Source organism: Camelus ferus, chromosome 12 (assembly GCF_009834535.1).
Source record: "Camelus ferus isolate YT-003-E chromosome 12, BCGSAC_Cfer_1.0, whole genome shotgun sequence".
Classification (NCBI taxonomy): Eukaryota; Metazoa; Chordata; class Mammalia; order Artiodactyla; family Camelidae; genus Camelus; species Camelus ferus.
The window spans coordinates 32,415,034-32,434,887 of NC_045707.1; the positions used below are offsets into that span (position 1 = coordinate 32,415,034).

The following is a 19,854-nucleotide window of genomic DNA, read 5'->3' on the forward strand; positions in this document are numbered from 1 at the left end:
GTGTATTCTGAAGTGATGAGTCTTCACAGTCTGAAGTTAGCCTACTGACAGCTTATACTGATTACAATTCAATGAACTGGCTGAGAGGCTTTCATTTTCTCAGACTTCTGTAAATACTCAGTATTAATCTTTTTAATCTCCCCTGTTGTACAGGCAATAAAGGCCTCCTTCAGTTAAGCCTTTTTTTTTTTTTTTTTAAAGAGTAAAAGTAGATTTATTCAGGGAGATACACACTCCGTAGACAGAGCGCGGGCTGCCTCAGAAGGCAGGAGGCAGCCACCTAGGCCTTTCTTTGATCAGCACTGAAGCAATCTTTCTGCATCGACGTTGGCCGTTTCTAATTCCTCTGGCAGTTGAGCAGCCACTTCTTTTGCCCCTTTTTATACCAGGATATTAATCTGTGCTAAGAACTCATCTATCCGGACTAATTACCCTTTTTGATACATGCTGCAAATATTTTCCCAACTGGTCACTAGTCTTAATTTTGTTTATGATGGAGCTTTTGGGGGGAAGAAGGGAAAAAGAGAGGATATAGAACTCTGCTTTTATGTGTCTGGTCTTTTTTTTTTTTTTTTCTTCTTCTTTTTTTAGGAAATTCCTTCCCACTACAGATTAGAGAAAAGTTCTATTTTCTGTTCCCCAAATTTAGTAGTTTTTTAAGATTTAAGCCTACATTTATACAACCTGAATTTATTTCAGTCTTGGCTCAGGCCTGCTTGAGGGCTTTATACTCACCAAAATGGGCAATAAAGACATCCCATCCATCTGTGTTTTATTCAGGCTATAGCCAGCGATGTCCAAAATAGTAGGACCCAAGTCAATGTTGGCAACGAGCATCTAGGAGAGAGAGGAAGAGACAATCAGTCGATCTAGAACACAGTTGTCCCATTTCCCTTTTCTGTTTCTACTGGAGCTCTCTTCCCCTCAACTCACCCATGAGGCAAAAAGCACAGTTACCTTTTGCACAGCCCAGATTTACTATTGCATATATTCAAGTACAACTATAACAATTTTAAATACAAAACAAAGCCTTATAAAGCTTATAATACATGTCCCCAGGAAGTTACGTTTATTTCACCCATACTGTTATTGATTGAAACATTTTTCAAAATTCCTTTAGGACTGTCTTGAGTCTGTCATGAATGATGAGAAAAATGTTGGGCTATTTTATACAAAATATTTTCCAACTTGATTATTTTTATCAGTTCAATCAAAATTTGACTTCAAATTGACTCCTGACATTTTTGAAAGGCTCAAAGGTTGAATCCTTGTCACCAATGAGGATATCTGTTCTTTTTACAATTTCTCAAAGTGGCAACACTGCTAAAAAATGTTTGCAGTAGGCTTTGAAGACTTCAGAAAACTTGCTCCAACAATGAATCATAAGCTCCCTTAAAGAGCACAAAACTTAGATGTTTTAAACAAACATTCTAGAAACTGAAGACACTGTCCTGTGTTTATACCTCGCCTTATCTCCTTGGTCTACTGGACTTTTCCTTCTGCATACAGTGTGTAAACCAGCATGGTCTAATGGGGATAGAATGGGAGTCATATGTAATTTAATATTGTCTAGTGACCACATGAGAATGGAGGAAAAAAACAGGTGAAATTCATTGCAAATGTTTTATTTAACCCAATATATCAAAAATATTTCAACACATAAGCAATACAAAAAAAAAGGATGAGATTTTATTTTTAAAATTTTTGAACCAAGTGTTTGAGATCTAGTACTTTATACTTATAACATCTCAATCTGGACTATCCTGTATATGTTTTGGCTCAATGATCACACAAACTTTTGCAGCAGAGGGCATAGGTCTAGAAGGTCTAGTCATAAGGCTAGAAAAAGCCTTGGAGTGACAGAGACAATCCACTAGGGAAATGAAGGGAAACGAGTCTCCCAGCACCTATTCTGGGCCAGTGCTTAACTCTTATCCTCGCTTAATCCCCCTCCCCACAATCCGAGGCGGCGGTATTTCCCCCATCTTACAGATGAGCAAATGGAAGAGAAGTAACCAAAAGCAAGTCAGCAGCTTGTAATGGGAAAAGCTGTCATTTACTGAAAAGAAACAAGTCTTCAAAAGTGTTGGGAAAACTCAGATCATCTCAGAAGAAGCCAAACCGGGATTAAAAACAAAAACTACTAACCCTGCTATTGTTAATTTCAAAACAAAACCAAAAGTACAGACAAGAAAGACAAGAAAACACCTTCAGAGCACTGTTCATCAGTACTCTTCCGTAGCAGGCAACTCACAGGAAGAGCAACCCGTATGTCACTGAGGATAAACACACACTCACTCACACTCACTCACACTCACTCACACTCTCTCACACTCTCACTCTCTCTCTCTCTCTCTCTCTCTCTCTCTCGGGATACACAAGACCTTCTGTCAGGGGTGTTTTCCTAGTTCAAGTCCCCCAGGCAGACTGAGAAGCTTGGAATACGGTCAACAGGAGTGAGTATGACGGAAGAGATCATGGCAGGAAAGGACAGATGGGCAGAGATACCACCTCCAGTATCAGATAAAGGCCACAAGAAACCCCAAAGTGTGGCTGACAGATCTCCAGTGACGTCCAGAACATGAATGAAGTGAAGCCAGTCCCATGGGTATTATTAACATGTCCAAGGCACCAAAATAATAAAACCCAGAAAGAGAGAACAGGTGAATTGCCAGTCTCAGCAGAACTGCCTCCAGAGCTGTCAGCTGTGGGTGGGAGGCTCCCTCTAGTGGCAGTTTGCTCTGTGGGGTGAAAGGTCTGTGAGATCCAGGACAAGGAAGAGTCACTAAACTTCGGCACAAGTACGATAAACATCACCCCAGGACTCTTTCTTCCCAGATATCTACAGTGATCACATCTTCCCTAGAAATGATGGGCAAATTCTCTTCTTATTAGGGTTTTGTTTAAATAAAAAAAAGGAGCATCTCAAAATTAGCATACAATGTCAGGAGATGGGAGACTTGGCATACTTAGATACCAAGTATGAGTGAAAAATTCAAGAGGGAATTATACCTGTCTCTGGTTTTCATGCAGCCAAGAATTAGAATGGATACTGTGGGACCAACCATCACCATAACAACTTCTAGGAATATTAGCATTTCAAGTTCCGAAAATGGCACTGCTTTTACCCCTAAGTATACACTTAAAGATCCAGAAAAGGCTTTGACAAGACCAAGTAAATTACTTAATTATTATTATTATTATTTTTTAATGGAGGTACTGGGGATTGAACCCAGTACCTCGTGCATGCTAAGCACGCGCTCTACCACTGAGCTATACCTTCCCCTAAGACCAAGTAAATTATTTCATAAATCACAGCTCACAGTTTGGGAATGCTCTTAGGAATGTAAGTATACAGACATTCTGATCAAATCAAAGGCCCTAGAGAACTCTGGGGCATGAGACCAAGGAATGTCATGCCTTGAACCTACTGACCTTTTAGCTCTGGAAGGACAGTGATGCAGAATTACCCAGAAGAATAAGGGCTCCCAGGAGGATACACCAGGTTTTCAGACAGACATTTAAGCCCTGATGTTAAAGAATTCATGTAGGGCTTTCAAAGAAAAGCTTCAAAGCACACCAGAGAGCACCCCAAATCCACTCAGTGAAAAGCAGTGAAAGCAGAGAACTCCACACATCTTGGGATGCTTCATCTGGACCTGCCCCTCACCCCCAGCTTCCCTAACAAGGAGGAAACCAGGGCATTGCCTAGTTACATCGGAGAATGTGCACTTAGTATCCTCCCAAATCACATGGGGAAACCAGTCTTAAAGCCAATAGGCAGTCTTCCTGACTCCCAGTTCAGTTCCATTTCCCTCCCCCAGATCATGCTATGTCATTTCCCCTTTCCTACTACCTTTTCATTTCTTAAAACCCCTTTGAAGAACTTCTACCACCAAATCTAAAGTTAGATTAATTTCTAGCCAGAGGAGAAAACCTCAACAGCCAATGTCTGGCACCCACGCATACCACCTGCCCCTGCTTCTCCCCAACAGCCAATACAAAGCTGAACCCACTGGTCACACGTCCCCCGTTTTGGCTGTCAGGCTGCTGCCAGCTCAGCCCATTATGCCCACTCACGTCATGTGGTACTCATCACAGAACAAGTGCACAGAGACAACTGTGCTGCTGGCACGTGCTGACCACCCCCACCCAACACTGTGTTAGATGGTAGCTGGGCACTTCATACTTCGCCAACGCCATCTGTCAGCACAGCAGTGTCCAAAAACATGGATTCTAAGGGGGCAGTATAGCTCATGGTAGAGTGTGTGCTTAGCATGCATGAGGTACTGGGATTAAACCCAGTACCTCCTTTAAAATAAAGAATAAATAAACCTAATTACCTCCCCCTAAAACAAAATAAAAAACTAATAAAACAAAGTATTTAAAAAAAAATGGATTCTGAGAACACAGTTAATTTTCCGACCTGGTTGACCAGGTAATATCCAGTCAACCAGTGTGGATATTCTAAGTTTGGATAATACCACTCATCTGGGGACTCCTAGAGTCAACAAGACACTCAGATGGCTTGTGTGAGGCCAGCTGGGAACCTGGGAAAGGCACCCAGTCCACGTGGGGGTGGGGGCCTGTAGCGACGTCCTAGAGGGAAGCCCTAAACTGAAACCCTGAAGGGCAATGAACTTAGCCAGGGCAAAGGGGCATGACGTGGGCATGCAGACAGGAGCGGCCAGCTGTACACAGGCAGGGAGGGGAGAGAGACGGTTCATGTAGCAAGTGAGAGCAGCTCAGTACGACTGCCACCTTCTGTCCCTTGAACAAGCCGCGCTCACTCTCCTGCCCGTGCCTTCACAGTAAGCACGCCCGCCCACTGGTCTCTGCGTGACTCCCCCCACACCCAGGTCTCTGCCCCAGTGCCTCAGAGCTGACAACTGTAGCTCAGCCATCCCGCTCTCCTTGACACAGGGAGTTTAGAACTGAGCCTCCCTGACTGCTCCTGCTGGTCTCCAAGGCTGCTGGTGTACTGTGCTTGCACAGGCAGATAAATACCGTTGTCTGAGCTACAGTGCAATGGTTACATGTGTGGACTCTGGTTAAGTGTCTGGCAGCCAGACTGCCCGAGTTCAAAGGCAGGGCTCTGATATTCTTAGCTACACTATCTTGGGCCATTGTACTTCTATACCTCAGTTTCCTCCATCTGTAAAATGGGGATAAGCGTCTTCAAATCTCGTAAGGCTGTGCAGATTACATGAGTTGATACAGGTGATACACTTGGATTAGCACCTGTCACAGCCTAAGCATTCAATGAATGTTAGTTAATATTGTTGAAGTGGCTTCCTAGGAACCAGGTTCACTTAGATGGCTTAGAGAAGGTGAAGTTTCCGATTTTAACATTTAAATGGAACTGTTAACGCAGGGGGAAAAAAGGAAGGGCTTGTTCCCTGGGCAGCTGCTGACACTTCACTCCGTCCCCAGCGGTCCCCGCACTTGCTGGATGTGGCCCCAGCAGCCCTGCTCCTGCGCTCTCAACTGGCTCCCAGCACCAAGATCAAGAAAATGTTAAGAGTTAATGACCTTTCAAACACACCTACCTGCTTTGGAATGAGAGGCCTGTTTAAAGGGTACTGAATTTGTAGTGGGAAGTGACTGGCTTGAGGAATGTGGGTCTTAAGAGAAAAAAAACTCAAAAGGCAATTATGAAAGCCATTTTAAGTTCCCGAAAGAATTTTAACAGAATTCCATTAAGAGCACTGTGAACAGAAATAGGTAAATGGCAGACATTTAAACGAAGTAAACATTAAACCCCCAAAGTGAATTAAAGTACTGAGTATACCCAGAAAGTCTGGCCCATTTTGCAATGTTAGCTTAAATGATCCATTTGCTTGCTTGCTTTTGTCTCACTGAGCTGGGACTGAAACTGGTATCAGGGAAGAGACAAAACATAACTGGTAGAGTCCTATCAAATCTTATCTCCCAAGCATCAGACCAAAGTGTCTTGGATCAAGGTACTCAAAATCTCTAAGAACAAAGTGCCTCAGTATTAGGTACCAAATCTGAGACCAAATGGAAATGACAACAGAAGAACGTGGTACTTTATAACAGCTCTGCAGAGAAAATCGGTAAAGCAGAAAGATATTAATAAGGAAGAGACCCACAGAGATGGGAACCAAATTCTCAGATGACACACCTTCTGTGGCCTCATACTCAAAGGGAGGTCAGACCAACAGCTGACATCACCTGGTAACACCTGGGAGCAGGTTGAAATGCAGAATCAGAATCTGAATTTTTAACAAGGTCCCCGGGGATGTGCACACACAGCAAAGCCTGAAGAGCGCTGCTCTACAGGGTTGTGGGCCTCAAACCAGGCTGTCTCTCAGAATCACTTGTCAACTTAAGAAAAAAAGGAAGAGGGAGGGCTCCTATTCCAGTCCAAGTTGAGTCGACCAGAACCCTTCTGAATGTCGAGCCTTTCAGTTTCAGAAGGTGGTTCTGATGAACATCCTGGTGGACAGCCACCACTCAAGGACCAAGTAAAAATCTACTCTAAAAAGACAAGCAAAAGATATTTATGCCAATATGCATATATGAGGGAAAATACAGTTAATGGTGGGTGGCCAGGAGTTTATTGGTATTATGAGAAGTAAAATAAGTCAGACAAAGACAAATACTGTACGTTATCACCTGTATGAGGAATCTAAAATATAAAACCTGTTAGTGATTATCTCAGAAAAGAAACAGACTCCCAGATATAGAAAACAAACTAGTGGATACCAGTGGGGGGAGGAAGGAAGGAGGGAGAAGCAACATAAAGGTGGGGATTAAAAGGTACGAACTGTTACCTATAAAATAAGCTACAAGGATGTACTGTACAACACGAAATATAGCCAGTATTTTCAAGTAACTATAATTAAAAATTGTGAATCAATATATTGTATGCCTGTAACTTATATAATAACTGTACATCAACTATACTTCAATAAAAAATAAAGAATAAAGAATAAAAAAAAAAAGAGTAAAGAAAGAATCACTATTTGCAAGGCTTATAAATACACTTGCAAGATCTTAAGCCAATCAGCCTTCATTCTTGCAGAAGGAGAAACTGAACCAGCCTCCTCTCAGGAGGTATAGCTTGCTTTTCTCAGCAAGTGCTACCTGTTAACTGCATCATCCTCTCAGGCACCCACCTTGCTCGTCTGATTGGGTTTTACCCCAGGCCCTCGAACCAACAGTGGAACTTTGATGTCAAACTCATACAGCTGTCTCTTGTCTATTGGCAAAGAAAACTGTCCTGAAAAAGAAAAAAAAATGCAAAGGGTAAAGATGGAGCCAAGACAGAAGTGTCAGTCATGCATCTGTTCACTTAATTAACAGTAAAAACGAAAACAACCTTGTTCTACTAATTGTGGTGTTTTAACGGAAAGCTTAAATTTGCCTGGGTTTCTTATCACTACAAGGCAGGAAACAATGAGCTCATCTTCTTTAAACAAATGCCTAGACTCCGTGGTCTAACACAGGCAAATTCAGCAAAAGGAATGGCCGGAAAGTTTTGAAGCACAAATGCATAATTTATGCACGATACTCCACCTGCTCACAGTTGAAGGAGGTTTTACTCTAAAAGCTGCTAAGTAAAGGAGCAAAATCATTCACCCAGCCTTTCCTGAATAAATTGCATTTCAAGGTAACCAAAGGACGAGGGGAATTCTCAAAGGAGTTCCAGCTAATAAAGGCGAAAGGAAGGAGTTACGAAGTCAAAGCTTGCAATTTCTGAGGGAACAGTTTTAAGCAATAATCATCAATGGAAACTTTAGCCACAAAAGGTTCAGAGGACTGGCTCCGGTTGAAACCACAGGAGCCATCAATCAACATTAGCATCTCTGAAGTGGGGCAACCAGACACCACAGGCGTCAGCATCATGCTGTGAAGACACAGGAAGTCCACCGCAGCATCAACAAGAAAGCATTCTTGCTGAAAACGTGAATTTCTAATAAGACTCTAGCGCTAACTACCAATCCATAGGGAATGGTCAATATAGATAAACAAGTTAAAGCAATCAGCTAAATCTAGAATCAGAGTCATTTAGGAAAAGGTCAGTTTTTCCAATTAACCGGTGGCAGAGCACAGCCTTGGAACACACAAAACCTAAAAACAGCGTGTGGACTTTGTCTAGATCCTGATACACAACAAACGAGCCGCACACACAATCAAGGGCTGATGGGTGGAATCATAACATCTGGAGTTCCTTCAGAAACTTCCAGCTAAAAAAGAAACACGAAGGTGGGAGGAATTCAAATGACTGGGCCCATGCAGCTGAAAACTGGAGAATGGCTATTTTACTAGTCTCTACTTTGAGCGCCTAAAAATAGTCACAATAATACAATAAATGCCTAATCAATCTGCTTCTGTGCAAGCAAGCCTCAGATAAATTCAAGTTTATGAACTCCAAACGTGGAAGAATACATTGACTTTTTTTCACTAGAGAAGATCCAAGTAGAAAGGATGAAAGTCAAGGACATGGGGCTGACTCATACTGCAGTCGTGAAAAGACAAAAAACAATTCATAAACCACACACCCATACACCCACACCCATCAAGAAAGCTAATTTCACAAAGCTTCGCCTCAAGACAACGCTCTCTTGGTCTTTCTGTGTAAAATGTCTTAGTCCTATTTTTTTAAGATTGACTTGTCCTTTAAATCTAGTTCAATTTCTCACCCCAATAAAGCCTACCTCCAACCTGTCAAGTTCAGACTCCTAGAAAGCCATGTAAGTCAGCCTGGGAAATAGCCAATTATGAAACCTGGTCTCTCCACAGGGGAATGAACTGGCCAAACTGGAGGGGCCCCGAGGGCAAGATCCTCCAGCTGGCCTGTCTACTGCTGCAAAAGGACAGGAGCTCCCCGGCAGCACTACTGATTGGGGGAGAAAGGAAAGGCACCTCACAAAGGTCACGGGACCACCTAGCCCTGCCCCTTACCTGTGTGATAGCCGTTGTCTGAGGTATAAAAGATGTAGGTGTTGTTGAGCTCCCCGTTGAACTCCAATCGCTTGATTAGCTTCTCCACGAGGTCATCAACTGAGAGGAGAGTCTGCCACCTGGATGTGAACAGGGGGTGGCAATGGGACCGCAGAGACAATGGCTGAGGTACTGCTCTCTTGCCGAAACAGCGAAAGCGAAGTCCCAAAGCTCCCCAAACCAAACCAAACCCCCAAAACACTCCCAACCTCCCTCCCAAAAAACCCCCTCAAAGCCACTCTCCCCAAAACCTCGAATCCCAAACTCAGAACAAAACAGAGATGAGGAAATTCCAAACGTATTAGTTCATCCCAAATTTAACTGATTCCAAAGAAATAGAGACTTTTTTTTTTAAACAACCAGTTAGTTTTATTATTTATCATAACTGGTGATAAGAGTAAAGATTACTGGAAGGGGAAGTTGTCAACTCAGCACTGATTAAGAGAGATTAATTCAGATAGACCTGTGCTACAACAGTGTTTAATAGTCTAAACGAGGAGTCAGCCAACTACAGTCACGGGCCATAGCCTGACCACTTTTTTTGTTTTTAAATTGTGGTACACACAGGTCAGTAGTGTTAAGTATATTCATATGGTGAAACAGATCTCCAGAACTTTTTACCTTGAAAATCTGAAACTCTACACCCACGAAACAACAACTTGCTGTCTATTTTTACAAAAAGTTTTGTTGGAACACAGCCACGCTCATTCATTCACATACTGCCCAGGGCTGCTTGTGCACTCCAACAGCAGAGCTGAGCGGCTGCAACAGAGACTATGTGGTGTGCAAGCCTGTCATACTTACTATCTGACCCTTCACAGAAAAAGTTTTCCAACCCCTAATCTAAAACTGAATTCACCTTAAGTGTCGTGCTTTAAGAAACTGACTTAGGAATTTCTTGAAAACTGAAACCGACAAAGGCAAATATTATGCTCTAGTCTAAGCCCTTGGGTCTTATGCAAACACTGGGGCTGATTTCTCACAAAGTGACCTTTTCTGTAGACACAGGGAAAAAAAATTTTTTTTTAACCAAATGGCTCCAGTTTGCAACATTTTAATAAGTCATAAAAATGAACTGTTTAATTAGTTCTAGGGCCCAAAGGCCACCTCGCAGTTGAATGTAAAGACCTCCCATCAACTTGCTACCCTCTGAGAGATAACCACATGGTGCAGCCCCTGCTCATGGGCTGCTTCAGAGGGTCCTCACAGACCACCTAGACCTGAGAAAGGAGCAGCTCTTACCTTTTTCTAAACGCATTATCTAAAAACTGTATTGAAGAATTAGTCATCGGGGTCTTGGCTTGCCTGATGAGCCAGTGCTTGTTCTAAAATTTAAAAGGAAAAAAAAAAGTTAACAGCGAGTCACCATAATGAAATAAACTAGGTATCAAAGATCATTTTATACTTCAGTGAAAAGGAACTCCCTGGAGCCTCCTGCTTAACTTCATCCTTTTCCTCTGCCACCCACACCCACTTCCCTCCCCCATGTTGGTAAAAAAAAACTTTGTGCAAATCATCACTCATTCTTTAGCTTCTTCCCATCAACCTCCCTAACAGCAAAAAGCCTGGGCTCCTTTGCCAGTAGCTTTAATAAGAGATTTAGTGAAAGTTCTCGAAGCTACTGACTAAAAAGACATTAAATTTATAGCCTGGAGTCTATGCTTTGGGTCTACCACGCAAACCACAAAAGGGTAAACACTAACTTTACCCTCCTCTAAGTTTTGCCTAATAAGTCATCATTCTGTCACCCTCTATTTTCCTACCTAAGGTATCGATTATCCTTGGACCTTGGGGAAAATCTCATCACAGCAATTTCCTAAAACTTCAAGTCCAAATCTGGAGGGTTCTTCTCATTTAAACTAAAAAGTCACAGTTGAAACCAAAACATTGCCGAACACCAGTGTCTCCTATTCGTAAAACCCTAAGCCACCCTCTCCCAAAATCATGATCCTCCAAGTGTTCTTTAGTTAACATGCCTGATAAACGCTGTAGAGCATTTCTTGCTGCAAATTCACATTGGAACAACATTAACTGAGAAATTCTGTAGCAGAGTCTTATTTAACCTGATGTTTCTAAACTCACTTGCTCATGGGAACTTCTATGAAATTCTTTTGGAACACAGTTAGAAAATGGCCCTCTGGTTTAAAGCTCAGTTCACTCAGCTTTCATGTCATATGTAACAGGCACAGGCCGATAATGTTAAGCCACACAGCAGCTGCATGAGGGACCAGGATCCCCCAGTCTAAAGAGAACAATGGAAGTTAAGCATCTTGCTCGTGGTCAGGTCACTTAACTAGGAAGTGGCAACACTGAGTCGAATTCCAAGACTCACTCTTTCTACCGCCTCACAAGCAACTAAGATCTCTGGGCAACAGGCATGAGGCAGAAGAGGCCCAGCGAACGGCCTCTCCCCTGTGCCAGGGGAAAGGTAAGTTAAGCGGCATGTGAGGTGAACAGCATTAGGTTGTGGCCCTTCATTATCCTCCCTGCTCTGGCTCATTTCTCCGCTCAACTTTGCTTCCCGGTCACACTGTACCGCATCACCCCTCTTCATCCTACGCCTGGTGCCTGGTGAGTGCCACCCAGAAGAGACTGCTGCAGGCCCAGCTCAGCCACACGGGACGTGTCTCCGCCACCGCCGGGCAGGGGGAGAGCCAGCACAGAGGTTATCAGAAAAGCCTGCATTCAGAGAGGATGGCATGTCTTTACCATTCCCTATGGACTCTCCAGCTGCTCACTGGATGTGTGGCAGGAACCTTATCTGTACCCCTGGAGCAAGTTTATACTACCTAGTGTACTAGAGACAAGTGCAATTACTGTTAAAATCTTTAGAACGAAGACCAACTACATGGCTCAAAGGCTCCCTGCTGAGTATATTTTACAGTTAACCACATCAAGCGTGGCTTAATTCAAGGGTTAGGGGAAACTACCGTTCCATGGATGTTGAAGTTCTTGTTTCTTGGCGCAAAGACGTTCTGGAAGGTGTTCTGGTACTGAGGTGCGGCCGTCCAAGGAGAATGAGGCGCTGGAGTGGAGATCATCATGAAGAATGGCTCAGAGTTGGACTTGTAGTCCAGGAAGTCCAAGGAGACATTGGCCTGACACATACAAAGACTTGTCATCTCTTACCCTACCCAACAGCTGAGGTTTTGATAGACACATGTTCTCTGGGGAACAGAGGGTATGGGGCCCTGTCAGCTTTCAGCCAATCTTGGCACACAATTTACATCACAGTCACTTGCAAGCATGTTGCTAGAACAAATCATGTGGCTTTCAGGGAAATACTTACAACAAGAAATTGAAAAGCACACCATCCTAGGAAAGCAACTAAGAATTGTTGATTTTATAGGACCTGAAAATTGTTTTGCCTTCCATAAGGGAAAAAAATGTAATTTGGCCATTTTAGTATTAACTTACATTAATGCACCTTAGCGTATATACATTTGATGTCTTAAAAGAATATAAAAAGAGAACCTAATTCACAACGGGAAAAGTGAATTAAGTTACCTTAATCTTACAAAAATACGCAGAGTAGACAGACCCTAAGTTGTGCCAGCTGAAGTAGCTCAGCCAAGTGAATCGTATTAAGCCCAAATACATCATACCAGGGTTTTAATTTATACTGGACTGACATTTTTCATTTGCTTCTCTAGAGATACTTTATGAAAATGAAAGCATCCCACATCCATGCCGTTTTTCATTGTTCTAGCTGATTTACATCTTCACTTAGTCACTGCCCACCTGCTGGACTCCAGCCCTGCCGGAAACCTCGTGCTTTCTCCACCATGCCAGGCACACTGCTGCTTCAACATCCTCACGCTTTTGGCTCCCTCTGCCTGTGGCGCTCTTTCCCCTGATCTGCAGAGCTCACTCTTACCTCCTTCAGGATATTGCTTAAATGTTATCTAAGTAACTCCCATTCCCTGCCTTATTTTTCTAACTGATCACCACTTAACAAAACAAATGAATGTGTGCATATACACACACACACGTGTAAATAAAATCTACCACTGAAAAGTCACGTTCCACAGAGTCAGGGACTTTGTTTAGACTTACTGCTGAACACCTGCTCTACTGGGTGCTGAAGTACTTGGTGAATAGAAGCTCTGCAGAGGGCTGGCATCAGAAACATCTTAGACAGGAAAAGAACAGTCCCAAATTCACCCGATTTCAGTATTTTTTATATATAAACATACAATGCCTGAAGGACTCCCCATCCCTATCCCCCACCCTCATGATGAATCTTGTAGCTTGTGAGTAAAACTGGGGTCAAGAGTAGGAACCCCTACAAAGTAAAACTTGCTCAAAGTAATCTCTATAGGCTTAGAGATTAGCCTTTGGAAAAGGGATTTGCTGCTGGAATTTCAAGAACATTAGATCTGAGTCTGGCTTATATACAAAGAAAAACACCCTCAGGAGTTTTTAATCAGCTGGAAATATTCCTTGGCGGTCAGACCAAGTTATTATTCATTCATGTTACCCAACATGAACAAATACGACTAAAGGTTTTCTCTGCGGAGTCTTTAATCAAATGTGAGCTAAACCTGCAAGGACAGAGCTTCAGTAACTCACCAAAACATCCGTCAGGTAGTCCACACTGTAGTTTTCTCCGTGCTTCCGCGCCTTCCCATTGATAGAGAGGGTGTAATTATAATATTTAGAATTCTTTTCCTATGAAAGAGAGAAAAGTAAAATCTGTTATGAGGTCAGCACACAAAATTAAAGTTGGAAACCATGCTGGGCTAAACTAAACTCTGTTTAAATAGTGGTTAAGAAATTTAAAAAATTGCTCTAGTCAATACTGAATTGGATTTTTTGACTATGGTTTTTATTAACTACTAGCACAGTTTCAACAATATGTCCTAGTTTAAAAAGCGAGAAATGGATCAGGTACAACAGCAAAATACATTGCTAAACCTGTGCAATGTAGGAAAAATATCCCACAATTCACAAGCCAACAGACTTTCTTTTAAAGAGATAAAAAGGCCAATCATAAAAGCAAACCAACTTATGTCATTAGCAGGGCTACATTAGAAGGTAAACATTTTGCATCTGCAGAATTGTGTTTAATTGTCACTGACTTCAATCATCACTCACCAAGGCATACCAGTAACTCCAGCCCAGAGGGACGTGCGCTAGTCCACCTGCATCTGGGGCTCCATACTGAAAAGCAAGACATGCAGCGCGTTAGGAGTCCTTACACGTGACCAGACCAGAAGGAAACAGGAAACGTTTAGAATCTCTGTAGATCAGTACCTGAAACATGGCAGGCGCTCAATTTCTCCAAACACACAAATCAGTCAAAAAGTAAAGAACACTACAATCCAAGGAACTTCTGAAGCAGGAGTTGGCAAATTACAGCTGGCAGGCCAAATCTTGCCTGCCAACAGTTTGTATGGCCAGCAAGCCACGAATTTTCTTCCAACCATTAAAAATATAAACACCAATCAAAAAAGGAATATTTCTGTGACAAGTTACATGCCATTGAGATTTCAACGATGATGACATTTTACTGGAACACAGCCATGCTCCTTGGTTCATGTAAGTCTATGGCTGCTCTCATGCGACAACGGCAGAACCGAACAGTCACAAAAGAGGCACACCACCTGCAAAGCCTAATGTGTTTACCTCTGGCCCTGTACAGGGGAAGTCCGCACTGCTTAGGCCGCAGGGCTCATCTGCTGAGCCACTGATGGTTTACACTGAATAGCCAGCCAAACCTATGGCTAACAGCCCAAATGAATCAGAGTATGAGTTATATCAGCCTATCACTTCAGCTGTCCCGCTGATAAAATCTGCTTTTGGACTCAAATTTATCTGATGAGATGAGTAAGTGAAGACAGTACAGAATCATCCCATTTTATCTCAACAAGGTTTAACCAATGCCCATTTAAGGCAGTATCCCTGAGAATGAAATGTCTGTATTCTGAAGAATTTCTAACTTTGTAAACATGTTCAATGATCTTTAACATGCAAAGTAGTAAAAGTTCTCTTTATGACCCATATTCTTAACCCAATAACCTGGTATCCATACCTACTGCTTATGATTCTTTCCAAACTGACTTATTTTCCAACAAACCCACAAGGTTCCAAATCCCCCCAGTAGCTGCAGGGAGAGGGAGAATGAACAGATAATTCATATCAGAGATTAAGATCTCTAGCAACCATGGATAAATTATCTAAGAAAATGGGCATCTTCTCTTTGTCCTGAGTCCCCAGTCTTACTGCAAGAGATAACCCCAAACACTCTCAAACACACTATTTCCTTTAAACTTGAACTCTGAATAAATGCTAAGGCCAATGTGGTGGACTTGAGGCCCTGAAATGTGGCCTTGGCCATTCACAATGAGCTTTTCCTCCATCCAGGCCCACAAAGCCAGCTCACTAACTACTCAGTGGTCCGCTTTAAAGGCTTAATGGCTTGAATGTCCTAAGGCTCTGGGTGTTTTCCCTTTATCACTGATCTCTCCACAATCTCTTCCCAGTTTTCAAGTTAGAAAACGGGAGTTAAGTATTAAGTTTTATAATTCAGGAAACAGGCTAAGAGGAAAAAATTCTTCACTCTGGTCCTGATAAAGGGGAAATGGAAACAAAGATACCATGACAGCCACAAGACAAGCAGAATTCTTGAGGAAAAAAGGGGAAGATGCAACAGACAACAGTAGTCCTAAGACAGATTTTAAATAAATGCTCCTGAGACTCTTTAAAAAAAGAATAACACAGTACCCAAATCATGTAAATAATTCATGTACGTAAGTTCTTGTTTAACAGGCAGATTAGGAGAAAACAAAATACCAAAAACCTTGTAATGTGACTTGAATGGATACTAATTAAAAAACAATTAACATGAATTATATTAATTCACAGTTAATAAGCTGTTATTAAAGAGAAAAAAAGGGAATAATTAGACCATCTAACATACCTCATTTAGATATTTCCCTGCAAAAAAGGTCTGATAACCACACATTGATCTGAGAATTGCTGGGAAAGTATTTGGTTCTTGGATCTTCTGCCAAGACTTGCTACTGCAGTTTCCCTCCAAAGTGTTGTTAACAACGTGATGATTATGTGGGTACTTCCCTGTCAGGATACTGGCTCGGCTCGGGCAGCAAAGAGCACTTGGCACATACTACAAAGGGAACAGAAGCAAGAAAGACAAAGTTACACAAGACAGATTTCTCACCATTTCTCAAGAGAACAAAGAAAGGTGCTAAATACTCTAACTTCAAATTTCTAGTTTCCCATGAAACAGAGATCTTCTTTACCTGTGACACACATCATCAGAATGGCTTTAAGACCCAAAGCAGAGACCATCAAGCAGATAAAACAAACCAAGAGAACAGATTTCTTTTTCAGCTGGTTTATTTCTACAGGATAACATAATAGTTGTTCTAATCTCATTTGCCAAAGAATATTTACATGCAAGCAAAACAGCAGAGCGGGAGCTAGGTCTTCACCAACGACAACAACTACTTGAAGCTAATGTTGCTGAGAAGTAGAGGTTCACTCAGGCTAATCTGTAGCTTTATACATTAACCGCATCATTTTATAAATTGGACACATTCTATTTTTATTCTAATTATATTTCTACTAGCTCCTGTCATTAATAGAATTACCCTATTTTACTCAATAACATTTATCTAGGTCTTAATGCACATCACCGATCCACTTTACAGAAGGGTAATAGTAGCTTATACTCACACCAGCAGGGAAGGAATGCTCATTGAAGCACACCCCTGCCAAAATTACATAGTATCCCTTTGAGATACTTAGCGTTTCTTTGGCCTTTCAAATTGGATTTGGCATTTTTAAGTACTGGCAAGGATGAACATTTTCCGCATGCATACTGACCAACTGCATTCATGTGAATGGTTTGTTCATGTGCTTTTGCACATTTCCCCTCTTGTTACCTAAAATCTGAGTTAAGGAAGGATTCAATCATGTCACAAATACTTCCCATTTTTTACTTCTGCTTTTTAATTTTGTCAGATGTTTCACTTGTTAATTTTCACACTGGCAACTCTTAATTCTTTCTCTTTTTTATTTTCTGACCTATGTTTTGGCCAATGCCATGCTGTTCAATGGATCTTCATTTTACATTTTAGTATATTTAATATTTTGGTAAAGCCATCTCTTCCTTTAAAAATTTTACCTTGATTATTTTAACCTACTTATGATTCCAGATAACTTTGGAATCACTGAATTCAGCCTAAAAAATCTTGTTGGGATTCTGATCAGAATAATCATTTTATAATCTTGTGTCTTACCACAAAAAATGAAGTGGATATCTACATATGAAGTATTTTATCCCTCACAAAATTCTGTAACTGTATTTACAGGTCTTAACCATTACTGGCCACTAGTGGCTCTTCCTGGAGTCGGTATTTGCCTGCTGTGTAAGTGGAATCTTTTCTCTCCCCTGCCCCCACCATATTTCTCTAACTGGTTACATGGAAGAAAGGTATTTCTACTTTTTCATTTCTATCTTACTCAACTGTATTAATTTAAAAATCTTTCCAACAATTCTCCTGTGTTTTCTAGGTAGAAAATCCAGACAAGTGGAAATAATAATTTTGTCTCTTTCCAATAGTTTTACCTTTTAATTCCACAAGATTTATGCCAATGACTGGACAGTTCAGGAGAACATTGAGAGGTACTAGGCCCTTGTCTCTTCCCTAAAAGCAGTGCTCTGAGACTTTCACCTTAATTTTAAGTTGTGCTATTTGTTTAAAATATTCATCATAGTAAGGATGTAGTCTTCTAACAGTTTAATAAATTACAAGGAAAGGATGCTAAAATTTCAGAGGACTTTAAGCCTCTACTGAGATGAGCATCTAATTTTCCTCCTTTTAATTACTGATGATATGCTGGTGGACAATATAACAACCACCGTTATGTAGTGGTACTTGCTTTAAGTCAGGCACCGGTATAAGTGCTTGCTTTACGTGTAACAATTCATTTAACCTCTGAGGTAGCTTTTAGTATCCCTATTTACTAAATGGGGAAACCAAATGCCAAACAGGTTAATAACTCACGCAAGGTCACAGAGCTAGAAAAGAGGCAGAGAGGACATTCAGAACAAGGTGATCTGGTTCCAGAGTCTGTGCTCTTCACCACAACACTCTGCTGCTGTTCACGGAAGTTCCTGACATTAAGCTAGGTAAGATACCACTTAGTTGGTTATGAGCATAGGTTTTGAATTTGATTTGTATTTTATTTTGGAGCTTTCCACTTATATTTTTATATATACACACATAGACATACGCACACACACAGTTGTTGTTGGGTTTTGTTTTGTTGCTATTTTCTTTGTTAGGTTCGGCTATCAGGGTTTACTGGGCTTTGTAAAGTGGCCTGCTAGCTTTTACCATGGAACAACTTATATAGTATGAATGTTACCTGATTGTTACAAAAGATTTTCAAACCTCCAACAGTGAAGTTTTAAATAAAATTCTCTAGTTTTGTTCTCTAGTTCTGAGTTGTAGATCAGACTGGCTCAGAAAATACCTGCAATTTAATCTTCAATTGGTAAGAAGTAATACTTCAATTAAAAGAATTTACATTACATTAAATAGAGTTCTTCCATCAGATCAGGCACTTACCTAGGGAAAAAAACCCACATACATTACACTTGACTACCCCAAAGAGAGTGTTTCTTCTTAGAACATAACACAACTGAAACCCCAAAAAATTAAATTAGCTTCAAAACTTACAGCACTGGAGAAAGTCATCCCCATCTCTCCGATGAGAGCCTTGGTTTTCTTTAGTGGTGTCTGTAAAATAAATAATTATCTGTTAAACAATGTCTTTTAATAAACTAAAACACACAGAACAAAATTTGTGGGTTTTATGTATCTATTCTTAACCTTTTATTCCCAAATGATCAGCTCCACCTGACACTAAGAAACAGCCAAGAGAGTTCTGTGGGATTCTGGAGACGAACCAAACACGCTTGGTTACGGTCAATTACGTCCTGTGCAGAAGTTCAGGGAGTTATAACTCCTGTAGGAAAGGGAAGTTCACAGCTGATGGAATTATTCTAGCAATGTTGATTTCAAAGTAATAAAATTTTGGTGCCCTTTTCTCATCTGTCACCAGCCCCTTACAAATAGATGAAGAATATCTATCTCCATTAACTCATTTATAGAAGCAGGATGTGGAAAATGATGTGAAAGGAGCCTTCCCCCCTTTAAAACACAAATAAGACAACACTTAGGTTCTGAAAGCCAGACAAGGCCCTGAGGCTCAGAGAATGACTCAAATATCAGACACGTGGTGGTGAAGCCCGGACACACACTCTGGCTATAAGCTCAGGGCCCTCTGCACTAGACCAATCACCTCTTCAGGTAAAGACGTGAACCAGGCGGCCAACAGACACACACACAGCCTTGTCAGGCCAAGGACTAGTCAGAAATTTCTTTGTTTATATCCTTGCTTTTTATCTTTTGTTCAAAACTTAAGAGCCTGACAGGTATAGACAATAACTAATTTCAAATCCTAGAGTGAGGATTAAAAGTAGGAAGACTGTTATTTATATACAAATAATAACATTTTATAAAATCACCAGTAATATTTATTCAGATTCCAGACAGCAAGAAAGGACAATCTGAAGAAGCTTGTTTCAGTTCTATGAGTCAGTTCATGACAATTCTGAAGTACCTTTGAAATCCGAGACCATTCTAAGCATGACTACGTTAATAAGAGGGTCATTTTCAACATTGCTATCTTATTCCCATTGTTTTATACAGATGGTAGGAAACCTAAGGAACCCATTAGCTTGAAAGGATAAGGATTCTAACTTATCCGAGAAGAACTTTTAATGCTGAAAAAGTATTTGACAAAATTCAAAATCCATTTATGATAAAAACTCTCGAAGTGGGTATA

The 19,854-nt window shown here is 41.2% G+C and overlaps 1 protein-coding gene across 1 annotated transcript in view; it reads right to left on the reverse strand.

The window, feature by feature from the left end:
- The window catches only part of GNS (glucosamine (N-acetyl)-6-sulfatase), a 43,601-nt gene that overhangs the window by 13,057 nt on the left and 10,690 nt on the right, over window positions 1-19,854 (reverse strand). Inside the window, exons 2-10 of the mRNA XM_032493333.1 lie at window positions 18,684-18,743; window positions 15,893-16,099; window positions 14,068-14,133; window positions 13,543-13,641; window positions 11,901-12,068; window positions 10,213-10,295; window positions 8,932-9,050; window positions 7,143-7,246; window positions 736-837 (exon numbers count right to left, since the gene is read on the reverse strand). Coding sequence (XP_032349224.1) covers window positions 736-837; window positions 7,143-7,246; window positions 8,932-9,050; window positions 10,213-10,295; window positions 11,901-12,068; window positions 13,543-13,641; window positions 14,068-14,133; window positions 15,893-16,099; window positions 18,684-18,743 — 1,008 coding nt within the window. The remainder of the gene's footprint in view (window positions 1-735; window positions 838-7,142; window positions 7,247-8,931; window positions 9,051-10,212; window positions 10,296-11,900; window positions 12,069-13,542; window positions 13,642-14,067; window positions 14,134-15,892; window positions 16,100-18,683; window positions 18,744-19,854) is intronic.